The sequence below is a fragment of the Pipistrellus kuhlii genome, unplaced genomic scaffold (genome assembly GCF_014108245.1).
Source record: "Pipistrellus kuhlii isolate mPipKuh1 unplaced genomic scaffold, mPipKuh1.p scaffold_m20_p_5, whole genome shotgun sequence".
Taxonomy (NCBI): domain Eukaryota; kingdom Metazoa; phylum Chordata; class Mammalia; order Chiroptera; family Vespertilionidae; genus Pipistrellus; species Pipistrellus kuhlii.
The window spans coordinates 12,151,375-12,174,904 of record NW_023425551.1 but is presented as its reverse complement, the minus strand read 5'-3'; the positions used below and the strand labels follow the sequence as shown (position 1 = coordinate 12,174,904).

Sequence of the window (23,530 nt, the reverse complement as noted above, 5' to 3'; positions counted from 1 at the left end):
GCTCCAGAACTCAGAAAGCATGTCTGGGAAGGAGTCCTAAAACTGGCGTCATTGGTATATCATAGGTAATTCAAGTTACAAGTTTACATGAGACTGTCCAGGGAGGGGAGTATGGAGAGAAGAGAATGACTTAGAACAGGTCTTAAGAAGCTTCATTGTTTGCCCTAGCTGATTTGGCTCTGTGGATAGAGTGCTGACCTGCAAACTGAAGGGTCCCAGGTTTGATTCCGGTCAAGGGCACATGACCAAGTTGCGGGCTCGGTCCCCAGTAGGGTGTGTAGGAGGTAGCCATCAATGATTCTCTCTCATCATTGATGTTTCTATAGCTCCCTCCCTCTCTGTTCCTCTCTGAAATCAATAAAAATATATTTTTTGGGGAAAATAAATCTACAATAGTAGTATTAAACATTCGTACTTCTTGTTTATACTTACAGTGTACTCCACAGTACCATGGGGCTTCTGAACCACCATCTTCTTCTCTTTTTTATCATGTGTTTTGTTTTGATTGTCATCTGAAGAATAAAATATATGTAAATGAAGAATTTAATCATAGGGTAATGTATAGTATATTAAAACCACTTTCAAACTGACTATTTAAAAAAATGACACCAAAATAAAATGGACTAAGGGTACAGATAAACCACTCTTCTAAAAAAATATACCATTCATCAATGAACACTTGAATAAATGATTGTTAACGGTAATTAAATGGCACAAATAAACAGCTAATGTTTTATCATTATTAAAGTAATAGTTTAAATGATAATGTCTAATGGTGAAGTTAGAGTAAAACTAATACATAGCATAATGACCATTTGCATATTACATCTTTATTATATAGGATAATAAAAACTTGGAAAGACTCATCTGTCCAATAATATATTAAGTTGGATCATAGATTTTGCTGTTTTTACAGATCAGAAGTGGCCAACCTATCAGCTTAGTCAACCTCAATATTATGATTAAATACATCTTAATATAACCCAGATACTGAAAACCAGAGAGACATATAGCAATGAATAAAAATTTAAGTGAAAAATAAAAGTAAGAGACCTCCTCCCCCCCAAGAAAAAGTAATGGAACCCTAAAGGGTATGTATGGAAAGCAATTTACCACAAGAATGAAAACAGAATGACTTCATGCTGTCACTTCCATGGGAGCAGTAGCTCATTAATTACCAGAATGCAGCCTGAATTAAGGCCTTAGTGAGGCCCCCACCCAGTTTTACAGAAGAAAGTGTGTGTGTGTGGGTAGGGGGGAGAACCAAAGGCATTGCACAAGCTCCACCTACTCCCTTCGTTCCTACTTCAGTGGAAGACAAGTGCCTGAGAGCAATGCCAGCAAAGCTCTTAAGGCCTCTGAGCATATCTTCCACTCCACTGAATGACAACAAAGAAGCTAATCGAATGTGATGCAAAGCTAAACCATAAGTACTTACGGTCATAAAAATAAACTCTGAAGTGGAGTTGAGAGCAAAAACACAACAAACATAATGGAAACAATTTGGAAACCCCAAGCATGAAGAGGAAATCCCTGCCATTCATTGGAGGCCAACTGTCTTGGCAGGGCAAGGCGACAATGGGCAGAATGTACTCCAGGTAACCACCTGTTCATCAAAGGACTCTTTAGAAATGAAGTACTACTCTAAACTCTCCTAAAGCATTCCTGTATACACTGAGATGAGTCCTTATTTTAGAAACCAAAAGCAAATATTAAAAGTGAAACACTGCCCCAACAGGTTTGGCTCAGTGGATAGAGCGATGGCCTGTGAACTCAAGGGTCCCAGGTTCGATTCCGGTCAAGGGCATGTACCTTGGTTGTGGGCACATCCCCAGTAGGGGTTGTGCAAGAGGCAGCAGATCGATGTTTCTCTCTCATCCATGTTTCTAACTCTCTATCCCTTCCTCTCTGTGTAAAAAACAACAACAACAAACAAACACAAAAACACACACATAATAAAATGTTTGTTGTTTTTTTTAAAAGTGAAACACTAACCAATATAAATACAAGAATTCCTACTATCGTGTTTTATAATCAACTTTGTTCTAGAATCTGTAGTCAAAGCAATGGATAAAAAAAGTCTAGACCTCCTGACCTTTTCTTCCCTAAAGATAACATCTAAGCCTCAGCTGTATTTCAGCTCCAGAAAAGTAGCAAAACCAGACAAATGACCCTGTGGTTGTCTCAGAACATTGAGTCATGACCCCCATCCTGGCACCAACAAATCAGTGAGACCAGGACACTGAAAGAGCACATCTGGGAAGCTGATGAATATTCTATTAAGGCCCTCCCCCTGAGACCTGCCCTAAGATTTCCACCAGCAAGAGAGAGATAAATACACTCAGGACAAAGGACCCAGTGGGTGCTCTCCCTCTGAGGAGCACACCCCTTGTCATCCCCAACAGGCACACATCCCCCAACCTCTAGGAACCCCATGAGACTTGCAACCAGGGGAGCAAAGGGCAGCAGCAGCTGGTCCTGGGCTAACCTGTCCCCTTTTCTCTGTGTAGCCCTTCCCTTTGGTTATCCCATTCCCCATCCCCTTCCCTTAAATAAATTCAATTTTTCTTTATCCACAGTCTGAGATGGCTATTTAGTCTGCCTGACTATACCACCCATGCTAACCTTTTTATTATGTTGTCAAAGTATGCTTCCATTTATTATCTTCTTTTCCTTCTTCCTGAGCTTTCTGGTTTGAAAATTCTTGACTGTTCTTTTAGTCTCTCACACACTATATTAATAACCAAATACTGCTGCTTCTAAGAGCAAAATCTCTCTTCAGGGTGCCTATCTTATCTGACCCAGTTTCCCACCACCTGGTCAGCTCACTTCCACCATTACCTTTAGATTTGCCTTCTCAAAACAAAGAGTTGATGGAGTTCCCCCAAGGAATAAAGTCCAAATCCTTAGTGTGACAGACAAGATCCTCCCAATTTAGGGACTTCTCCTCAGACTAGAACCACTGAAGGCAGTGACCTGGAACTGGGATCACCATTCATTTGCAGTCTCACGCTCCACCTAGTGGTACAGAATCACATCCTGGGATAGGGATCTAGGGAACATGCAGGTCAGGACTGCAAGATCAAGCAAACCTGCCAAGACGGGTTAGTCAGCTAGAGTCAGACATGAAAAGGAACAGAAAACCTGGAATTCAAAGGCCCACCTAGTAGTTTCATCTAAGCACTGGATTCTCCTATGGAACTGCCCCAGCCTCCAAGCACTGTTACCACTGCCATTCCTGAGAACAGATGAAAAACTACAATGGCATCTCTACTTATTGCTACCAAATAAGATCACAGAATAATTCTGACCCAACTATTGTTTTGAATATATTGTCTGGATAGATATCCCTCCAGAATTTTCCTAAAAACTCAAGCAAACCAAAAAAGTATTCATTCATCTACAGATTAATTCATCCACTCACTCATGCACATTTAAAGACCACCTATGATGCACAAAGCAAAAAATACAGGGTCTGAATCATGGTTGCCTACAAATAGGGAAGCAGATAAATAAATCCATAAAAGGGAAGTCTAACCTGAACAAAAGCAGGGAGGACTTCCTGGGAGAAATGATGACTGAGCTAATTTTGTGAAGTCAAGTGGAGTTATTAAGGTAGATTGAAGTATATTGTTTCAGACTCACAGAGTTACACATGCAACAGAAGGCACCACGTTGAAAAGCTACTTAATGGAACATCCACAGTTAGACTAGTATCATCACTAAAAAGAAACCTCAATGGGTAGGACTATAGCCTCCTTCAGGGAAACCTACAGACCTACATGTCTCCATTTTACCTCTTAAGCAACAGCATTTCAAGTAAGGATGGAAAAACATCACGCAGGATGAGCAAAAGTAAATTAACAGTTATAAGTACACAGTTGTAAGTACTCAAAACACAGTTTGTTTTTGTACTGTTATTTATTAGTTGTTGCATTAATTTCCATATGAACAACTATAAACCTACTTTTTTTCCACCCCTGTATTTTAAACTGCACAGTTATAAAAACCACAAATGCCCAATGTGTAAATCATATGTTAAATGAAGATGTAAAATGAAATTTTCCTTAATCCTCTTCCTCTTTTTGAAAATAAGGGATAATATTCAACACTTTAAATTTTAAGAGGATGTTTACTGATCACACAGAAGTGTCTTTCCGTAGGTTGGCAGCTGTAGTTTTTTATAAAGTCCTGAAAGGCTTGAGATTAAGATCATCCTTTAAGCTGTGTTATACATGATATAATCTCACATTAGCCCACCGGAATGCTGGAGACCACAGGCTTTCTGCTACAGACACCTCATCTGCCTCTGTTGGAGCAATGTCAGCACAGCCTCACTTACTACCAACCCAGTGGCGGCCCATTTTATCATTAGAAAGTTGTATTAACCAAGACCTGTCTCCTGGTCACGTTGGCATTAACCATGACCCCACTTTGAGGCCCTCTGCTCTAAGGCCATGTTTCCCATACTGTACTGCAACAGGCTCTCAGAGACCCCTGTCTTCTCGCCAGCTCACAATCTTGAGTACTGCAATGTGTATTCCACAACAGGGTTCCCTTTCTTTGCCTTCTCTTCTGAACATACTCCAGGCCTACAAGTGACAGTGGCAGTGATAGAAAGTATGAGATGGATGATCCAAGTAAAGCAGGATTACCACTTTCAGCATGCCGGATACGCCACTTTTCCTAATGCAGTTTCAGATGCAACAACTATTCCGAGAAACTGCTGAACACTGTGATTCCCCTAAACTAAAATTCCCAATTCGTTTTTGTTTTTGTTTTTAAGCTGACAGATGCTAAACCACATCTCCATCTATTTTCTGTTGCCTAGTTGATGCCAAAGGTGCACCCATTTCTACCAACACTTTTATGGCTATGTGTGTATATATATATATATACTAGAGGCCCGATGCATGAAATTTGTGCAAGGGGCTCGGCCCTCGCAGCCCCAGCTGGCCCTTGCAGCCCCTCAAATCTTGGCTGGCTCTCCTAGGAGCAGTTTTGTCTGGAAGGTTGTCCGGAAGGTCATTTTGCTGTTAGGTCTAATTTGCATATTAGCTCTTTATTATATAGTTGAAAATATAATGAAAAATATTTCTCACACAGGAGAAGTAACCATTCATTTGACAAATATTTATTAGTACACACTACCTGGTAGGCACTGAGCTAGATAATGGGAACACAAAGTTGAAGGAGACACAGAAACATTATTTCATTCTCATCCCTTTACAAAAGGTAAGTATAGAAAGCAAGGGCCATTGGCACATAGTAGCCACTCAATAAACTGTTACTATTATTATAATCACTTACAAATTATAATCTTAAAAATTACCACATATTTTTAAAATAAAAATTCTGCAACAATGCCACCAATACTCACCAGTGCTATAGTATCTCTTTAGTTCTGTACGTCTCATCTCCTTTAACTGATTATTTTTTCTCTTTTTTTTCTCGTCAGTGATATACTCCGCTTCCACAGCAATGTTGCACCTGTCTTGCTCTAAAATGGCCGAATTAACATCTTCTTTCCCAGTATGAGTCCTTGTAGCCAAAGTTGAGGCTGCCTCTGCATTTTGTTTGGCTTGTTTTTTCTTTTTCAATCTAGGGAAAGATAAGTGGAAAAACATTGGAGAACGATTTGTTAGGAGGAATTAGATTAATTCCATGCTGTTGGGATTTGAGAAACTAATTGATATAGAACACTTTTATGTAATTGTTAATTACATATTTTGGTTATATTTTTCCATTCCTAAACACTTAAAAAAATTCTTATATAAAGACTCATGGCCTTTTCTCAGTTTTATATCTTTAATATTAATGTCTCAGAAAATTAATGCAAAGTCCTCCAGACCTGAGAAAAAACTAGATTATTCAATAGGCTATTAAATGATGAGTATTTTTTGTCAAGATATACAAATACCCAAATATATTGCCACATTTGCAGTGTTACTTTTTTTTTTTTTAAAGTGTTTCTGGCTTTCAATGGACTATTAGGCAAGCACATCTATAAAAACATCTCTTTACAATGGGCTCACATGCTGAGTATAAAGACTTGGCAGGGTCAAGCAGGTTTAGGGCTAATAATTATTTTCCTTGATTCCTGATAGTGTACTGAAGAAAGAGCTGCATTTCCTGAGATAGAAAATGCCATACTGACAATATATAGTTATCATTATGATTACTAATAGCTGACACATTAATTAGCATATCTAATGTTTTCAATTCCACGCTCCTGAGTCACAGATGTACAGCTCAGGCACAGTCAGCTTTCTATGACAAATGGCTATTGTAAGTATATGATTATCTAACCATTATGCTTCACACCTGAAACTAATACAAAATAGTATTGAATGTAACTGTAATGGAAAATAAAAAAAATTTAAATGCTCGAGATGAACCTTACTGCCCACTTCCAAAAAGTATTCCTTCTAAGAGGAGAGGAAAGATACATCAAAAATTAGTTCCATGTGGCCTGAGATATGTTGCTTTGTAATCTTCTGGATTTTTCCACTTTATGTTGATGTAAATGTCCTCACTTCACTGTCCTCACCCATATCTAGAGCATATATTTTGATGGTCAGCAGCACTGTTTGAGGACATCTCATTAGGGACTGAATTTCACACTTGGAAATAAGAAAATGAGACACATTGTTTTATTTATTTTCTCCCTTTTCCACACAGACCATTATTGTCAATGCATATAGCCAAATATCATTATTTCGGGGGAGAGGGGGAATGCTAGAGAACAACAACACCAAACTTATTTAATAGAAAATAAAGTACAATTTAGTACTTTAAAAAATAATTCTTTATTGTTGAAAGTATATATGTCCCCCTTTTCCCCCAGTGACCCCCTCCAGCCCACTCTCACCCCAGGTTATAAGTTAATACTTCACGAATTTTACAATCAGCTACATCTTGTTGAACTAGGCAGTGTTTCCCAAAGTGTGGTACACGTACCCCCAGGGGTACGGGAAGAGTTCGGTGGGGGGACGCGTTGCACCGGAGTTTGGTGGGGATATGCACTGCACCGTGCTTAGCTGCGCCTAATTCTACGTTCTCATGAGTACGAGGGGTACTCAGCATTACGAAAATTATAGAAGGGGTACACATATGTCAAAAGTTTGGGTAACACTGAACTAGAGAGTATTTGATCAGGGGAGGGAGGGAACAGAGTAGGACACTAGTGATTTCACAGCTATTCTAAATCATCTCTGATCCTCCCAAGATTACACTTTGACCAGGTCACTAGGCCCAGATGCTGAGCCCTCTGGGAGTTTGCCTCAGGAACGCTGTCCTTTTTCCAATTCCAGGAACAGGATGGCTGTTGTGACATCGCACTTGAAGATCCTGGGAGAGATGTGCTAAGCACATACCCTCTTCCCCTCCCCTGCTGCATTCCTCAGCTGCATGCAGCCTCCTTTCCCCCCACTCCTTATATTCCGGCCAACTGGCAGGAGATGTTAAGAGCAGTTTTTCAAGGTATCATACCTGCTGCTCTCTCCGATGGCCAGCAAATTGAATAAATGAACATAAAAGACTCAAGCCTGCCTCTGCTTATCGGCCCAGGATGGACAGCCAGCCCATGGATTCCGTTTAGCGTCCAGTTTTGAAATCCGCTGGGACTGCGGAGTAGGACCCTTTCTTGGGTAAGTACCAGACGTCCCGCTGGCTGCCAGCCCAGCGGGTCCGTGTGGCTGAAACCAAGGCCAGGAATTTTCCATCTTCAGCACCTGCAACCTTCTGTGTTTTCAGGGGAGTCATCTGTTGCCTCCCAGCTGGATTGAGCCTGGTTGCAAGCGGCTTCAATGGTCCTTGACTGGTCTCTGCACCCGACGGGCTCCGGGTGGTCATAGAGACGGGCTGTTGGTTTCTTCTTGAGCCTGAATGGCTCCGAGGTACAGGGCACCCTGTCTGGCTGTACAAAGGGAAAGCCTTCGTCTGTCTGTTGTGCGTAGTGTAATTATTGTATAGAGAAGTGTTTTTGTTGTTGGTTGATGTCTTTTTTTTTCAGTGTTTAGTTTGGTTTAATTTGCTTGGAAAATGGGTGCAGTGGTTCAGTCCCAAAGGACAGCCCACTAGGGCTAAGCCATATCTACCTACAACAAAAAAGGAAAATGGTATTTTACTGGAATACTGCTTGTTCTATGAATAATTTAGATCCTGGAGAGAGGTGGCTGTTGAAAGCGTCTTTGAATTATTATACTATATTACAACTGGAATTGTTTTGTCAAAGATCGGGGAAGTGGGGAGAGATACCATATATACAGGCTTTTATGTCACTGCATAATTCTGATTCTGATGAAAATGAAGAAGGGACCAAGTTAAGGTTTCAGAGGGAGGATGTCATTAAGGATCAGGAATGGAAGGAGAGGGATGAGGAAGAGGCTGCCTTGCAGTCTCCTATTAAGGCAAGACCTTCTCCGAGTGCTCCAAGAACATAAGAGCTTCCCCCACCCTGGACTCTTAGGGGAAACAGGCTTGAGATGCTTGCCCCATCTCCCTCGAGGACGAAGCAAGGCACTCAACCTGGAGAGGATAAAGCTATTTCCCTGTCAGAGCAATTTCCACTTTGCCAACAGGAGCCACTGAAACTGGACAGCCCACAAGACTCTACTGGGCCCACAACCCTTCTCTACCTCAGATTTGCTTCATTGGAAGAATTCCAAGCCCTCTTGTCAGGATGATCCCACCAAAGTTACGGACCTGACAGTTTCTACTTTGCTACTCATCATCCCAGGTGGGCTGATATCCAGGCTCTGTTTAACGTCCTTTTAACTGGGAATAAGAGGGGATAGCTGATGACAGCGCTAGAGAGAAAGCACACAGGCTCCGTCAGGATGATCCGGCCATACTCCAGAGCTGGCAGGAGCTGTCCCCCTAGTCACACCCAGCTGGGATCCTGATGCCTGGGGACTGCCCCCGCTGGAGCATCATCAGAGTTGCATTTTGGACGGTTCAGGAAAGGGGTCCCCAAACAGAAGAGCTTGAATATGGTGAAGCAGTCCAACAAAAAATGGACGAGGATCTTTCTGCTCTTCAGGAAGGACTCTGTCAGGCCCACTGGAAACATACAGACACTAAAGCCCCTCCTTTCCCCACCAATAAACGTTTGCATGGTAAACTGGGCTTTTATTAGCCAAAGTGCTCCAGATACTAGGGAAAAGCTACAGAAGGTTGAAGGGGCTTCTGGGGATGAATCCTTCTCAACTAGTTGGCATTGCCTTTTACGTCTATTTTAACAGGTAAAGTAAAAAGGCCAGACGGCTAAAAACCGAAGGCCGAAGGCCAGAGGGCCAACAGGAAAGGGAATAAAAAAGAAGAAATCCCTTGGGCCCAGATCAATGTGCGAACTACAAGGGTAAAGGCCACTGGGAAAATGAATGCCCAAAAAAGGAAGGAGGCCCAGAGGTCCGAAAGGAAAGGGCAAAAGGTGCTCACTGTGATGTTAAGGGAATGGACTCTGAGAAAGTCAGACTGGCCCAGAGGCTCAGTGGCTTCAGCTGTTGATCTCTATCCTCCCCAAAGAAGAGCCTTGGGCAAAACTAGCTGGTGGGGGTGGGGGACCAAAAAGGAGATTCTCTGACTGATACAGGAGCCACCTATTCTGTCCTCCAGGCCCTTCTAACTAAACCTTCATCTCGAAGAGTGGCGGTTACTAGAATCTCTGCAACTCTGGAACAACAAGCCTTTTGGAACTTGTTGGAATGTGCCACTGGTGACACATGTCTAACTCAGACATTTGTGTGCATCCCCAAGGGCCCCATCCCTCTTGTAGGGGGGGGGGGGGGGGGGGGGGGACACCTAGATCACCTTTCTCCCGGATGAGCAACAGCTCCATCTACAGGTCCCACGGGAGCATGTCTGGCAATGTCTTGTACAGGATCAAGGAAAGCCCGAACCTGCCCCAAAGCCAGCTGAACTAGGGAGCCAAGCACAACCATTCGAATGGGTTCGGGAGAACTGGGGAAGCCAAAACGGGATTCACCAGTCAAGACTGACTGGAAACCAGGGACAAAGATTTCCCACAAAAAGCAATAATACCCTTGAAGAAGGCACTTGAGGGGATTAGGCCACTTATTCAGAAATTTCTTAAATTTGGTTTGATTTGACCATCGCTCCCCATACAACATCCTTATGTTGCCAGTAAAGAAATCTTAAAACAGAGGAGTACCGATTTGTCCAGGACTTATGTGCCATAAATGAAATTCCCCAGGACATACATCCCACTGTACCCAACCCTATACTTGGATTAATGGGATACCTGGGGACAGTGAATGGTTAAAAATGCTTTCTTCTGTGTGCTGGTTAACCCAGACTCTACCACTTTTTGCCTCTGAATGGCAAGACCCCAGAGGCTCTGGTCAAGACTCAGTACTGCCAGACAGTCCTCCCCTGGGAGCTTAAAAATTCCCCCACTGTGTTCTGGGAAACACTAAGCCAGGACCTGCATGAGCTACAGCTCCGGAAAGGCACACTGTTACTATGTGGGCCTCCTCATCACTGGACCCATGCAGAAGGATGTTTGAAGAACACCACTGATGCCCTCAACCATTTAGCAGACTGTGACCATAAAGTTGCAGCTTCAAAAGCCCAGATTTGTACCCAAGCTGTTACGTTTCTGGGTCTCCTCCTAGAATCTGGGAAAAGGAGTTTATTGTGGACCAAAGGGAAACAATAATTCAAATACAGTCCCCTAAAACACAGATACAATTGAGAGAATTTGGGGGAATGGTTGGGTACTGTTACATTGGGATTTCCAACTTTGAACTCTGGATTAGGCCCTGGGGACAGCCCCTTTGAATGAATCAAAGAATGTGAATGGGCCTTTGAGACTTTGAAGGCCCGACTGGCAGTGGCATCTGCTCTGGGACTCCCAAATCTGTTGAAGCTTTTCCAGCTTGGGAGCATGAAAGGAAAGGAGTTGTAATTGGGGGTCCTCACTCAGACTCTTGGGGGCCACCCCATGCCAATTGCTTACTTGTCTGTGAAATTGGACCATACTGTTCGAGGTTGGCCAACATGCTTAAGAGCAGTGGTGGCCACCTGTAAGCACCAACAAGAAGCAGAAAAATTCTCTCTTGCTCCACAAGTTACTACACTTTGTGCCTCCCCAAGTTCTTAGTCTGCTGGAACAGCGAGGAAATCACTGGCAGACAGCAGGAAGGATTGGAAGATGCCAGGTGGTACTCCTACTAGACAACCCCAATGTCTCTCTCAAAACTGTGAGTACTCTTACTCCTGCCACACTGCTCCCTACCCTGACAGTACCACTTTGTCTCATGACTGTGTGGAGATCATGGACAAGGTGTATTCTAACCGGTCAGATCTCCAGGACTACTCACTAGAAGGGGCTGACTGGAGGAGCTATGTAGAGCAAGGGGAGGGAAGAGGGGATATGCAGCTGTCACGCTGGACAAAACAATTGAGGCTAAGGCACTGGCTCCAGGAACTTCAGCACAGAAAGCTTAATTCATTGTTCTTACTAGAGCACTAGAATTACCTATAAAGGAAATGGTGTAAACATGTATGCTGACTCTAAATATGCCTTCGTAGTCCTGAATATGCACGAGAGAGGCGGCTGTTAACGGCCAACAGAAAGGACATGAAACATGCGCCAGAAATCTTGGATGTGGTACAAGCCATTCTCGGCCCTATCCAAGTGGCAGTAATACACTGCCCTAGATATCAAAGAGAGACAACAGGGGGTAAGGGGGAGCGATCAACAAAGAGACTTGTGTGCAGGTATATAAGCATAACCAATGGACACAGACAACAGAGGGTGAGAGAGCGGCCAAGATTGGGGGTGGGGAGTGGGAGGGTCAATGGGGGGATAACCACACATTGGTAATACTTTAATCAATAAAAAGAAAGAGAGAGAAAAAAACAGAGAAGCAAAAGGAAATTGGCAAAGGAAACCCACTTACTAGTCAAGCCCCAACTGAAACCAGGTTAAAAAAAAAAAAAAAAAAAAGGCAAAGGAAGCAGCAAAAGGAGAATATTTACTGCCACTTATACCCACATTAGATTTATTCAAGTTTCAGCCAGAATATTCAATTTCAGATCAGAAAAGAGGCGAGAAATGGAAGTTCAAGGAAATTAACGAAGGCTGGAAAATAAACGAACCAGGGATTATCCTTTTGCCTGAATGGTTAAGAGAAGCATATGACCTGAAGCATATTCAGGCGGCAGCCCATTATGGAAGAGATACCTTGTCTGCCTAGATCAAACCCTGGGTCTCAGGCCCAGGAATTGCTCAGGCAGTTCACGAATCACAGGCAGGTGCCTCCCAGGCCAGACAAATAATCTCAAGGCAGATGCCCATCACAGGAAGGAAAGGGGGCAGTGCCAAAGCAGTCCCTTTGAGGACTGGCAGAGAGACTTTACCTAGCTGCCAAAGTCTGGGGGTAGAAGATACTCACTTGTTTCTGTTGACAGGTTTTCAGGATGGGTCAAAGCCCTTCGGAAGGAGATTATTCCTCCATTTGGATTCCCTAACAGCCTGCCAAGTGATAACGGACCTGCCCTTGTTTCTCAAGTTACACAGAAGGTCAGTAAATTCCTCGGTTTAACTTGTAAATTACATGCTGCATGGAGACCACAGGCCACCGGAAAAGAAAAATATAGCTGTGCCAAGAATCTCACCTACACTGGGGTCAGGTGTTTGCCAACTGCCCTGCTCAGGATGTGAGTAGCTCCCTGAAGCAGGATTGGCTTACGTCCCTATGAAATAATATACAGGTGATCCTTTCAGGCCACCATAGCAACAGGAGGTGCATATATAGATCATGATATGAAGGTTAAAAATAAAAATTATGGCCGAAATTGGTTTGGCTCAGTGGTAGAGTGTCGGTCTCCGGTTCGATTCGAGTCAAGGGCATGTACCTTGGTTGCGGGCACATCCCCGGTAGGGGGTGTGCAAGAGAGAGTTACTCTCTCATTGACGTTTCTAGCTCTCTAGCTCTCTCCCTTCCTCTCTGTAAAAAATCAATAAAATATATATATTTTTTTAAAATAAAAATAAATAAAAATTATGTGCACCATCTTATTCAAACATTAACTATAATTGATGATTTGGCATGTACTAGGGATCTTTCTGTCACAGGTCCACTGCAGCCCTTTGAAGGAAGAGACAGCGTCTTACTCAAGACATGGAAATCTGGATCACCAGAAGATTCACTGGAAGAAAGATGGACCAGGCCAGGGGATGTCCTCCTCACCACCCCAACTGCTTGGAAGCTGGCAGGGAAAAAAGCCTGCATCCATCACACCAGACTCAAAAGGACGCCAGAGGAAGAGTGGACCGTCAAACCCAAGGAGGACCTACAAGCTGTCCTCCAAAGACAGCCCTTGTCCTACTCCTGGTTTTTCATCTTACCATCCCAGCCTTAGGAGAGAGACTCCCTGTGAAGAGAGACGAGAATATCTGGGTCTATTTGGCAAGGAATGTTCTCAATGTCTCCGACTTCTGCCTTTCTGGTGGGATTTCTGTAAAACAGACGTTCACATCCGGCCTAATCGGAGTTGGGGCACCGATTGCTAACATAAAAAACGATACTCATTTTAGGCATTTTAGGAAAGAGATCACCTACTGGGACCTTTATGCGATAGGACCAAGCATCCAACGAAAAGACAAGGACATGATTTCTCTGAAGGTTGCAACAGTCGACCCCAGCGGTGAATGCCTGTATTTCACCGGGTGTACCAGATACTGTCTCTCCTTGTTTCATAACTATAGCATGGACTGTTCTGATAACTCATCCATCTCTTACGGAAATGGACACACCAGGTTGCCAGCCGGCTGGTTCCTCCTATGTGGTCTCACTGTTTACACCTACATCCCTGCTAACAGCACGGGGGGGCCGTGCTCTTTGGGGCGACTGGCTGTTCCTGGGCCTCAGAGACACCACCCCGTCCCCGGAGATGAACAATACCTGTCACTGACCCTGCCTGCCGCCTGCAGGGACGGCCTTCATGGGTGGAGCCCTGCTGAGTACGTTTCCTTTACCGTACTTGTCACGTCGGTCATGGTCACGTCCCCCCAAGTAGAGAAAGGTCGGTTGGCTTGCAACATCGTCAAGGCCCTTAACACCACCGCTGGGGCCGCCAGTGCCCTAACCCTAGCACCAGGCCGGGCTGGGGAGGCAGTCCTAGGACATCGAGCGGCACTCGACTACATCCGATTACGACACGATCGCGGGTGTGACCACTTCCAAGGACTGTGCTGTTTTAACCTTTCTGACGACGAGACCATCTCCAAGACAGCGCAATGTGAAGGCTTTTGCAGGGTTAAGCTATTCTTTATAATTTTCCTCCCTTTACTTTTTGCAGTTTGCTGCTGCTTTCTGTATTTTTTCCATTTCCGGTCCCGCATGTGCAGCGGCAGTGACAGGAGCCTCTCCTGCCTCCGCGGCAGCGCGAAGGACCCCTTGGGGGATGTCAGACTGCAAGAGGGCCCAGGCCGGGCTGAGGGACCCCTCCCCCTCCCTACACCCGGTGCATAAATGTCAGGCACTGGGCCTCTAGTCAAAATAAATAAATAAATAAATAAATAGATAGATAAATAAATAAATAAATAAAAAGTAATGCTTTTTGATTTGGAGCTAATGACCCATGAATAAAAGTAGAAAGTGACAAAAATGACCAACCCTGAGGGCAATATAGTTTTTTGGGGTTTTTTTTTTTTGTTGTTGTTGTTGTTGTTTTGAGAGAGAGAGAAAGAGGAAGAGAGAGGGTATGACAGAGTAACATTAATCAGCTGCCTCCTGCGGGAATCAAACCCCTCAACCTGAGCGTGTGCCCAGACTGGGGATGGAACCTGTGACTTCTTGGTTCAGAGGTCAATGCTCAACCATTGAGCCACACCTGCCAGGCTCAGTTTGTTTTTTTAAATTTCCTTAAGCATGCCAACCACTATGGTGTCTCATTTTATTATTACAGTTGAAGAGGAGTAACTCTGCAGAGTATGTTAATGAATGGAGGAAAATAAAACCTACTTTGGGACACCCCTGTATAGCTGTGGGGAAAAATGGCTGAATGGTCAGTAGGGAAGGAGAGGAAAAGGGGCAATTTTATTTAAATGTATATAATTTGTTATTGTTGAATATTTTGCACAGCAAGCATAAATTCCTATTGAAATCATAACATCAATACATGTGTAAAAGTTAAATATCTGCAGCTATGGCAACATGTCTGTAAATTTCTGTATTTATTCTCCCCAATACAGCTAGCTGTCGCAGTGAATTCCTGAACTGCAGCCCCGCTTCCTTCCTTATCAAACAGTGCTGGTCTGTCCCTTAGGGGCCCTTTACTAGCTTCTGCTCATGCCTGTTCCACTGCAACCTTGTCAATGCACTTCTCTGACCTTTAGGGTGTAGGCTGTTTTCTTCCTGGTTGCCTACAAGTGACTCTTGCCATTTCGGAGTTCACGGAAATGAGGTGCAGCCATAGCCAGGGACCTCATTGTTCCTTTGTAGGTATGCATCGTTGGGCAAGTTACTAAATCTATGCCTCAAGTTCCTATCCTTGAAAGGAAAATAAGGCAGTTCTAGGAGACCTTGGTTTGTGATGACTAAACTAAATAGCACACGGAAAGCTGACTTTTACTACCAACAACAATCCATGCCTGGTTCTCGCAAGAGCTCAGCCCAATAACCAGAAGTTATGACTCTGTTGTCTTGCAGCTGCTGTCATTCCTTGGGAATTTCTCAGCATCTAACTAAATAAAGTAGCACATAAAGCAGTAAAAACACAACAAAGAAGGCGTTTGATAAATTCTAGATGTTAAAATTATGTGTTCACATTATTTTTCTCAGTGTATATAAATAATTTTATTTGACTCTGCTAGGAATTTAGTCACCAGTACAAAGTCATTTTTAAAATATATATTTTTTATTGCTTTCAGAGAGGAAGGGAGAGGCAGAGAGAGATAGAAGCATCAATGATGAGAGAGAATCATTCAACGGCTGCCTCCTGCACCCCAGGCATATGCCCTGACCGGGAATCAAACCTGTGACCTTCTGGTTCATAGGTCAATGCTCAACCACTGAGCAGCACTGGCCAGACCAAAGCCACTGATTTTTTATAAGAGAACATCACTTCTAGGATTCCATTCACTTTATGATTTCACAATAGAAGGTCAGTTTGCAGTCTCCAGTGCAAATCCCCAAGTGTGATACATGCCAAATAAAATCGCCCTTAAGGCCAGAGGTGGGAAAATCATTTTCCAAAGGTGAATCACTCTTGAAAATTCTCTCTTGAAAGTATGACCAAATAAAACCAAACAGTTTAGGAGTCATCACTGAAAATATCTTCAGATGCTCCTGATTCTAGGGCCTCCCTTTGTGCATCCTTTCCCCCCACTTTGTCTAACTGTGATAAGATCCCCCACCCCCAAGAGAATTCATCAGTTAAACTGGTTGAAACACCCTGGTTCCAAAGAACCAATGCAGTTAGAGTAAGAGATCCTTTGGCTTCAAGTTCAATAACTAGCGATATATCCATCCAGGTGAACGAAGATTCACATACCCTGTTTCCACGAAAATAAGACAGTGTCATATATTAATGTTTTCTCCCAAAGTTGCGCTAGGTCTTATTTTCAGGGGATGTCTTATCTTTCCATGCGCTAGGTCTTATTTTCGGAGGATGTCTTATTTTCAGGGAAACACGGTAATAGTACTTCCCCTGACCCCAGGAAACAATGCCTTCAAACACCCCTAAATACAATATGATCAGGAACAAACCACAGAAATTCCCATTTTAAAAATCCTCACCCCAGGACATGCTTGAGTGAGTGTGTGTGTGTGTGTGTGTGTGTGTGTGAGAGAGAGAGAGAGAGAGAGAGAGAGAGAGAGAGAGAGAGAGAGGGGAAGTTATTAATGATTTTTTGGAGATAGAGGAGACAGAGAAAGATCTGATAGGCTGCCCTATTGATCGGCTGCCCATCCCCCACGTGCCCAGATCTAACCACAACCCAAGAATGTGCCCAGACCTGGAATAGAACCCACAACCCTTGGGTGCAGGGGATGATGCTTCAACCAACGGAGCCACCCAGCAAGGGCCAAAAGTTTCTCTTTTTAAGGAATTCTTTGTGCTATTAAGACAGTGATAGGGTCAGCAATCATAGATACTCTGTTCATCAAAGGGCAGGTGCCAGGAATGGGTGCAAACTGTCACCCTTTCAGGGGAGCCTTGGGTTCATAAAGAACATTCAGAGAACCTTACATCCCCCCCGCCCCCCCGCCCCAGTACCGGGTGGCAATGGCACTGTCACTAAAAGGACGTAGAGTGGCAGTGTATAGAACAGTGTGTTTATGAAACAAGTCAGGCTTTTGTTGCGTACACAGACTGCCTGTGTGGGAGGGAATCTGGTTGCCTTTTCTAAAAACCAGGATGCTGAGTCTCAGTCTGAAAACGCTATAGAGAAGTCTGGGGCACAGACAATGATCACACAGCACTCAAGGGAAGTAGAAAGGGGAACTTGCTCCCGGTGATAATAGAATTGTGTTGTCCTAAGAGAAAGGAGCAAAGTCCAGTAAATATGGCCTTTAAATAGCAGGAATTTTATCAACCAAGAACAAACTTGATAAGCTAGCCCCACGGTAGTTCATTAAAAAAAACCTGCCAATAGTAATGTTAAGAAATGAAAACATATTTGGGAGTTTTTAAAATCTCTTTTGCTTTATGATGTTATTCTGTATGTGGTTTATTTAACTTGATATCGATAAACAAGATGCTTGAAACAACACGAATTTATTCTCTCAGTCTGGAGGTCAGTTGTCTGAAATCAGCTGCAAGTCCACACCAGCCACAGAGAAGGCTCTTTCCTTGCCTTTTCCGGCTCCTTCCTCCACCTGGAAAGTCAGCAACCTAGTGCCTGTCTTCCATGTCACATTCTTCTCTGCACTCACATCCCTCTCTGCCTCTGACATTGCATTTAGAGGCCCACAAGGAAGAGCTGAGATGATCTCATTTTGAGATCCTTAACCTAATCATATTTTCAAGTTCTCTTTTGCCATATAAGGTAGCTTTCGCAGGCCCAGGAATTGGGGCCTGGCTATCTCAGAGGGCCATTATTCAGTCTACCACACTGAGTAAATTAGCTTTTGTGTTATACGTAATTGTAAACTGAGCATCCTATTACTGTAGGATCATAGTCCTCCAGGTCCAGATCATTCCTCCGTCTACACAACCGCATTGTGTTACTTTAAGAAGTTCACCGCTGGCAATGGCTGGAGTTAGCACAAAATTCTAAAGAAAAGACCCCCAAAATTTACTCAGGACTCTCCTAAAATCTCAAGGTGCAATATTATAGATACTCTGCTTTCATTTTAGGTTGGGTGACTCCAAACCAGCCTCTTGGGAGTGGGAATAGAGTAAGAATTTTTAATATGATTTCTAAAAGGTTATATATCATTTTTATATCAGATTACTTCACTCTTCCCTTAAATCTGTCATTCACTGTCTGCAATCGCTTATGAAGCCAAGGAAATCTTCCAAGTATTTTTTATTTTATTGGAGCTAATTAATGTGCCTAGAAATATTTTTGTCAGTTAATCGAAAAAACAAACAAACATATGTTTTACTCAATAGGAATCATATGCTCAGACTCTCCAATGACCTTTAGAGAAAACAGCATGGAAATTATTTCAAAACAACATTAGTATCACAGCACCACAGCAATACACTTCAGGCACACAATTCTTCTGGAGAAACAGAAAGATTTTGGCTTCTTGTAGCCATTTCAGCAAACGAAAGCATAGCTACCTTAAAAATTTCCAGCATAAATACACTAATGTCAGGGATTCTATTCTCAGATGTTTACCTAATTCCTTGTTAACTGCTTAACCTGTTCTCAGATTTTTAATTAGCAATGTATAGTTTTTTTCATAAGGGCAACAAAGAGAGAGTATTTTTATATAAAAGAATGGAGAAAAATGGCAAAAAAAATACTGAAAAATAATCATTTTAGTATATAAATAAATGTTCTCCTGAAAGTGTAGTGAAATATAACAAGGGCAACCAGCATAAATGGCCTCTTGAGAGAAAACAATGATGACTGGCATAAAATTAGAATATGTTCTAACTCAATTTATCTCCCTCCTTCCCACTTTAAAATACAGTCTAGTAATTTGTAACTGCTTTTGAACAATATTAGACATAACATATACTTATCCTTTTATGATCATGTTATTTCAATGTCATAAGTTAGAAATGGCTTCATTACTTGCCCTGTCATTATGGGCACTTTCAGAAAGAAGAATCTAACATCTGGTATAAAACTTTAAAAATTATTTTGGCAGATGCCCACAATTTAGTTGGTTTATATCCAATATGTCCATTCAATTTCTTAGAGGTATTTTTCCAAGTGCTATGTCCTGGCTGTATCCTTGGGAAGAGACATTGCTCAAAAATAGGACTTGGAGGGGGAAAAAAAGAAAAGAAAAAAAAACAAGGAGATATATGTACTATATAATTAATACTTTAAACAATAAAAAAAATGTAGGATTCAGGGGATGGGAGACTGGTGATACCTATCTTGAAAATTTTCTTTTTTAAAATATATTTTATTGATTTTATATAGAGAGGAAGAGAGAGAGATAGAGAGTTAGAAACATCAATGAGAGAGAGTCATCGATCAGCTGCCTCTTGCACACCCCCTACTGGGGATATGCCCGCAACCAAGGTACATGCCCTTGACCGGAATCGAACCCGGGACCCTTCAGTCCCCAAGCCGACGCTCTATCCATTGAGCCAAACCGGTCCCAGCTGAAAATTTTCTTTTTTAAACTAGTGTAGAATTCCACGGGGATTCACTCATGTGTAAGGGTGCACCAAAATAGGTTTTTGAAGAAAAACCCTGGCCTTGCTTTCATATATCTGAGGGCTCACCTCTAGGGTGATGACCACTCAACCACATGGCAGTCTTGATCGGGATCTACAAAAAGCCTCATCAGTGACCAGTGCACAAGTATATTAGCTTGCTCCTCACCAACCAAAAAGGACTGTGGTGTAATAAAAAGTATAAATTTTATCTTTGTCCCTCCCTGGTTCCTGGAAGAGTTCCTGGAAAACTGGTCATTCTCCAAAATGATAAGATTGTCCTTTGTATGCTAATCAGGTGACTCCCAGTACCTTCGGGTGAGAAGGAAACGTCTGGACAGAAACACCAAATTTTTTTGTTTGTTTGTTTGTTTTTTAATCCTCACCCAGGACATTTTATTTTTCCATTGATTTTTAGAGAGAGTGGGAAGGAGAGGGACAGTCAGAGAGAAACACCAAGGAGAGAGACACACATGGATTGGTTGCCTCCCGCAGGCCTCCGACAAGGGCCAGGAGCTTGCAAACGAGATATAAGTGCTTGACCAGAATCGAACCCAGGACCCTTCAATCTGCAGGCTCTATCCACTGAACCTCAATCCACTGCACATTGAGGTACAGGCGGGTGAAGTGCCCAGAAGAGCATGGAAGCTCTGTACATCACACCCCCACACTCTGTCCCATGCATCTCTTTCATTGGGCTGTCCCAGGTATAACCTTCACAAAACATGGTACACAAAGTGGTATTGTCCTGAGTCCTGTGAATCATTCCAGCGAATTTCAACCTGAGGAGGGAGTCATGGGAGCTTCTAAATTTGAAGCCAAATCAGATAGAAATACATGTTACCTGTTAACCAAGCGGGACCTATAAATACGTCAAACATAAACACTATCGGGAACGGATAGGACATATAAATACGTCCTTGAAATATATGTTGCGCCCTGAGAGGGACGGTATATATTTTTTGTAATCTTTATAATTGTTTGTAAAATTTATAATTTTTTAATTCGATGTTTCCATTTTTTTGTTGGAATTCTTTTCTATTTGTTTGTAATTTTGTATTTTCCTTTGTGCTTTATATATAAATAAACAAAAAATATATATATTTCATTTATTTTAATTAAGTATAAATAAAAATAATAATAATATAAAATTACGTCCACTGGGCGTGACGTACTGACACGTCCTAGTGAAAGAGTACGCGCCCGTTGTACGTTGCGTAATTAAAAAGGGAACTCCCCGGTTAACAGGTTTTAACTGGGGACCTGGAAATTATGGCTGGTGTCTGAAAGTGAGGGCAGTCTTGAGGGACTGAGCCTTTCAACCTGTGGAGGTTGAGCCAGATGGTGTCAGACTTGAACTGAATCACGTGTCAAACACAAGGCCCGCGGGCCAAATCCGTCCCGCCAGGCCTTGCAATGTGGCCCGCACCGCGCTGTCATCACTGCACTCCGCTGCGTTTCCATCACAATGACAGTTTATGACTGTTCAGTAAACCATTCGGCCCGCGATTTAGGCTGGATTTTAGATTTTGGCCCCTTCTCTGATTGAGTTCGACACCCCCAAGAATGGTTGGACACCCCATTGGTTGTGGGGAATCTGAAAATACCAGATTCTAGACTTTGCCAGAAGACCAATCTTGAGTGCAGTGGAGAAGATGGAAGTGAGACTGGTACTTTTACAGAATACACGCAAGCTAACCTTTTCTCTGTTCAGAGATGGATGACTGAATGCCTGCTGGTATGTTCTGCTTGGCCCACAAGCACTTTTTTTTTTTAAGGTATTATCTGTATACATATCTTACCATTGCCCCCCCCCCATATATGCCCTCCCTCCCCAGAGGTTTTCTTCCATTAGTTATGCTTAAATATATGCATACAAGTCCTTCGGTTGATCTCTTATTCACAAGCACTTCTTAAAAATCCAAATGACTGAACGATGAACACATTGAGGTACAGGCAGGTGAAGTGCCCAGAGAGAGCATGGAAGCCCTGTACACCCCCACCCCCACACTCTGTCCTATGTGTCTCTTTCATCGGGCTGTCATGTGGGGACATTCCACATAAAACTGGACTCCAGGCTCACCTTGAAGATTCAGAAGACCGAACGGCATGCTCTGGAACTGCCCATGGCAGAGCAGGATGAAGCTGAGCAAAAGCAGCTGCCCTCATTCTTTTGACTAGGAGGTTCAATGAACTTTGCTTTATAGAAATCCCGTTGAATCCTAGTTTTAGTATCATAGACCTTCCAAACTTGCATTGTCATCATTTATTAGACAGCCATACTATATCTGGGAGCAATAGTTAAATATGGACATAAGGAACTGAAGCCAATGTGAGCTCCTATGGTCCTATAATGATTTTACAGCCTTTCAAGAAAAATTATCTGAATTTTATATGTTTGTATATCTTCTTTGGCATATATTATTGAAACTTTACATTACAGACTATCGAATGGCCTATACTTTCTGTAATGAATGATAAATAAAATTCCTAGATTTAAGCCACATTAAAAAAAAAAGCAGCTGCCCTCCTCCCAAAGGGCGTGGGTGGTCCAGTCCCTCTTGGTCCTTCCCTACACTGACCCGGCACTCGCAGCTGGCCGTTACTAGCACATCTTAGTCATTCTTCTACATCACTGCTTTGGTCCCTTCACGTCACTGTTTGCAATTTTTGCTCCAGAAGCACAGAGTTTTATTCTTGGGTCAGTTCAGACCGTCAGAAAGCTGCAGTCTTGGACCACACTGTGCTGGCCCACCGCCAAATGCCTTCAAGATGAGGATTACCTTGGCACCGTGTCCTCTCATGTCACTGCAATAAATTGCTTTCATTGATGTTGTTAAATGCACTACCACTCCATGTGTTAGTGTTGTGTGTTTTTGTTTTTGTTTTTTATAAAGGACATGATCATTGTAGAGACAAGGGCCAGGAAAGGCTTTGTCACCCAGGGAACTGTCATGTGTTGTCCTCATGAAGGGGGAAAACTATGTAAAGGAGTCCTTTTAATTTATCACTGACCACAAAGTAATTCTGAGTCAACTACAGCATGGTGTCCTACTTTTCATCCCAATTTACATGTTCCCCGGTCTGGATTTCCGGTTCTTAATTAGCCTTTTATAATATTTTTCATAAGGGCAACAAAGAGAGAGTATTTTTATAAATGGGTAATTGCAGTCTTGTTCCTGTGTGACCTCCTAAGGGAAACTCTGGGTTTGATTCTCAGCTTGTTTCCTCTTCCCTTTTTCTGCGCTTATTAACGCAAATGTGAGAAACTAATTAGGAGGTAGGTGGGAAAGGACATGTAGTAAGAGAGGAAATAGAAGAAAAAATACCTTAAAAAGATGGGGGAAAGAAGGGGAAGGAAAGGGCTGCCTAGATGTGGGAACAGCTTATGTATAATCTTCAAGAAGGAGACTGAGTTTGGGCAAATAGCTGACAGCGTGTAAACAGAGATAGGAAAAGAGAATTTTTTTTAATTTCTACTATATATATATCACATTTGCTTTGTTCTTAGATATTTTCTGAGAGGTGAAGCTAATATTTGAATTATTTTCAATTATTTTTTGTCACACTTATTTTTTAATGTGATTCAGTGCTGGGACTCAACAAAACAAGGCTGGATATACATGAGTGACATACTATGTGTAGTTTTTTTAAAATGTGTTTCTATTGATATGAGAGAGAGGAAGGGAGAGGGATAGAAATTTCGATC

At 42.6% G+C, this 23,530-nt stretch overlaps 1 protein-coding gene across 7 annotated transcripts in view; it reads right to left on the bottom strand.

The window, feature by feature from the left end:
* Window positions 1-23,530, bottom strand: part of NCOA7 (nuclear receptor coactivator 7) — a 104,200-nt gene that overhangs the window by 43,928 nt on the left and 36,742 nt on the right. For all 7 annotated transcript variants that reach the window (XR_006740101.1, XM_036413817.2, XM_036413819.2 and 4 more), the window contains exons 3-4: window positions 5,381-5,601; window positions 433-512 (exon numbers count right to left, since the gene is read on the bottom strand). Coding sequence is in view for 6 of the 7 variants with exons in the window: in XM_036413817.2 (XP_036269710.1) it covers window positions 433-512; window positions 5,381-5,601 (301 nt within the window). In the remaining variant the exon portion in view is untranslated. The remainder of the gene's footprint in view (window positions 1-432; window positions 513-5,380; window positions 5,602-23,530) is intronic.